Source organism: Penaeus chinensis, chromosome 43, assembly GCF_019202785.1.
Source record: "Penaeus chinensis breed Huanghai No. 1 chromosome 43, ASM1920278v2, whole genome shotgun sequence".
Taxonomy (NCBI): domain Eukaryota; kingdom Metazoa; phylum Arthropoda; class Malacostraca; order Decapoda; family Penaeidae; genus Penaeus; species Penaeus chinensis.
In genome coordinates this window covers 18,094,383-18,097,593 of record NC_061861.1, presented here as the reverse complement: position 1 = coordinate 18,097,593, position 3,211 = coordinate 18,094,383, and the positions used below count along the sequence as shown (strand labels likewise).

Sequence of the window (3,211 nt, the reverse complement as noted above, 5' to 3'; positions counted from 1 at the left end):
TTTCTTTATAGCCTGTTTCTCTTTCGATTACGTAAGAGGCATATTTTAAAATCTTAAAATAAAAGTATTTCGTACACTGCACATTATTAACAGTTAGAAATTATTACAGTATATTCTGGTATAATTTGAAAGGAAACTCTTGGTGTGTATGATTGTCAGTTAAAATCTAGTAATTATTTGTTTTTGTGTTTTCTTTTGTAAAGTTATTTTAAAATTGTAGTTATTATTGTTGTTTGATTCTTGTGAAATATATTATGAACGGTTCTTAGCTTGACTCACAAAAATAAACTTTGTGTGTATATTTAAGATGTAAATTTTCATAATGTGTACATTTATGATGTGAATTTGCATAATGCGTACATAGTAGAATTGGATTTACGTAAAGTGTATATAGAAAAATAACTTTGCATAATGCGTATATATAGATGATGTAAAGTTGCATTAACAAAACCCAGCGATGTTAAATTATCAGAAAAGTGCATTTAGATTAATACAAAATTTAAAAAATAATAAAAAGATAAATGGTTATTAGAGAATTCTAAGCTAAACTTTCGATGAAAAAAATATCAGTACAATATTAAAACAAGCACTATGTATTGTTAAGTCATTTTTATTTGCGTGCGTTCTGAAGTTCGCATATCTTGTGCTATTAAAAAGAAAAAATAAAGCAAAACAAAAAGTAAGTGGCATGAGAAACTCCCGCGATCACTCTTTTCTTCCGAAAGCGATTTTTTGTCTCAAAGTATGAAGGGGAAGTTCAAAGAAAAATCGAAGGCTTGTTTGGCAGAAATCGTAGTTCAGACGAGCGCTGGAGAGAGACTATATACATCTACATACACACATACACATCGCGCGCGCACACACACCACATATGTGTACACACAAACACAAACACACACACACACACACACACACACACACACACACACACACACACACACACACACACACACACACACACACACACAAACACATATATATGTATATCGACTATAGGTGTCTTCTGTGCGTGTCATAAAAGTTAATTCCGGATTAAAGTTAACCCAAATCCACAGTACTTGCACAGAAGATGCAAGACACTGCCAGGCGTACGAGTCAGTAAATCTGCAGTTTAATGGCAGTTAGCATTCACCCTCTACAAGTGTCTTATTATACGTTAATATCGATAAAGGAACGTTTGTTACACAGGAAAAAATATATACACATATCAACTAGTATTATATCATGTCAATATATATCTGTGTCAGTACAAATGAAATTATATAAATGGCTTCAAATAACCTATAAATATTATAGATAACCGAAATGAAGGTTTCAAACAAAAATGAGATACTCGTATTGTCAATTTATATTCGCGGGAGTTTTCTCCGAGAACTCTTTCTCGTGTGTGATCGCGGGGCACGGGTAGGGTAGTTTTTTTCAGGATGTTGCTAACGAGGATCATGAAAACAAATGTCCATCCGATTTTGATGTCATGTTAGTTTAAAGAATCAGGTAGTTTTTTTCTTTGACTTTGAAACCTAATCGTGATGTTATTAAAAGGTTCTCTTTTATTTGATTAATATATTGCATAAGTTGGGAATGTTTTTTCCAACCTGGAAATGATATTGCCTTTTCTGTGTCTGTAAACTCTGGGATTCTCTGTAGGATTTTCTTTTCGTTTTTCTTTTCAATGTTGAGAGTTATATCTGCAGTTTGCATATCCCACAACTTATAAAAGTATATATTGATGAATATTTACATACATCTTTGACATGAAAATGTCAGAATTTGTTTCGTTATTGCTTATTATAAATATTAATGGCAACTCAACTCCATCTTTTCTATGGAGTTGATGACGTTATCATGACGTATCGATACATGATTGGTAGGATTAAGTAGCTCGTTCTGGCATGTGCAGGATTAATTGTTGGGCTCAAAAGTAAAGCCTGGTCCGGAGGAGAATTGAATTTAATCCTGGATGCTGCCAATGCGCATGCGCATTAAGGATCTGGCTTAAACTTTAATACTGGATTAATTTTCATGGCGCGTATAGAAGACGCCCTATGGCATTATTGTCTCTACCCACTCCCATATAGGTAGAGTTAATGCCTGGGCAAAGGAATGTGAAGAGTAAGCTAATGCCCATGCAGCATGCTCCCTCTCTCCACGCAGCTGATGGATCCACAAGATACGGCAAAGACCTATACAGTTTGGCACCAGTGGCGCCGCAGAAGTTGCCAGAACGAGGTCGCAAGCAATAATGAACTGCCTTAGGGTTGACACCAGAAGCCTTTTCATTCTATAGATAGCACAAGGAAGTGGATTATTTTGAATAGGGTGGACTCCCATAGCCTTTGACCATGCACAGACTGAACTACAAGGCAGCACAGCCTCCCGTGTGCACGATTGATTGATTGCGCAGGCTTGTAAGAACTTTCGTCTCACCATCAGTCTAAAGAAGACCTATCTGATGGGCTAAGATGCTGTAGACCCTCCCGTCAATATAATCAGTGACTGTGAACTGGAGGTCGTTCACCAGCTTACCTATCTGGGGTCCATCTGTCTGGACGAAGAGATCAGCAAGCGGATCGGAAAGGCAAGTACGACCCTTGCCCACTTCACTCCACGTGTCTGGGAGAACTCCAAACTCTTCGTGGCGATAAAGATGACTGTGTTCAACGCCTGCATCCTTAGTGCGCTGCTGTATGGTAGTGAGACTTGGACAACCAATGCCAAGCAAGAGAAGAGGCTCAACAGCTTCCACCTGTGTTGCCTTCGTCGCATCCTGAACCGTTCCTGGCAAGAGAAAGTGCCCAACACAGAGGTCCTATTTTGCGCTGGTCAAGTGAGTCGCACGGATGATGGTCGTCATTCAAAGGACATCCTATACGGCGAACTGGCGACAGGAACAAGAAGAACCGGCCGCCAATACTGCGCTACGAAGATGTCTGCAAACGAGGCATGAAGGCTGTGAGCATCAACGCCGATTCTTGGGAAATCTGGCAGCAGATCGTGGAGAAGCGGAGAAGCGCCCTTCAGAAACACAGTAAAGCCGGCGAGGAAAGCCTTCGAAGCGCAGCCGAAGCCAAACGTGCCAAACGAAAGGAGTATTACACATTCACTAAAGCTGAATCGACCAACGCATATGACATTTGTGGTCGTGACTGTCATTTCAAATAGGATTCTTCAAATAGGATGTGTGTGTGTGTGTGTGTGTGTGTGTGTGTGT

The 3,211-nt window shown here is 39.1% G+C and overlaps 1 protein-coding gene across 1 annotated transcript in view; it reads left to right on the top strand.

Annotated features, from left to right (window-relative positions):
* LOC125048379 (metalloreductase STEAP4-like) overlaps nt 1-2,947 on the top strand; it is a 12,030-nt gene extending 9,083 nt beyond the window's left edge. The window contains exons 7-8 of the mRNA XM_047647044.1: nt 2,079-2,112; nt 2,494-2,947. Coding sequence (XP_047503000.1) covers nt 2,079-2,112; nt 2,494-2,947 — 488 coding nt within the window. The remainder of the gene's footprint in view (nt 1-2,078; nt 2,113-2,493) is intronic.
* The last annotated feature ends 264 nt before the right edge of the window (nt 2,948-3,211 follow it).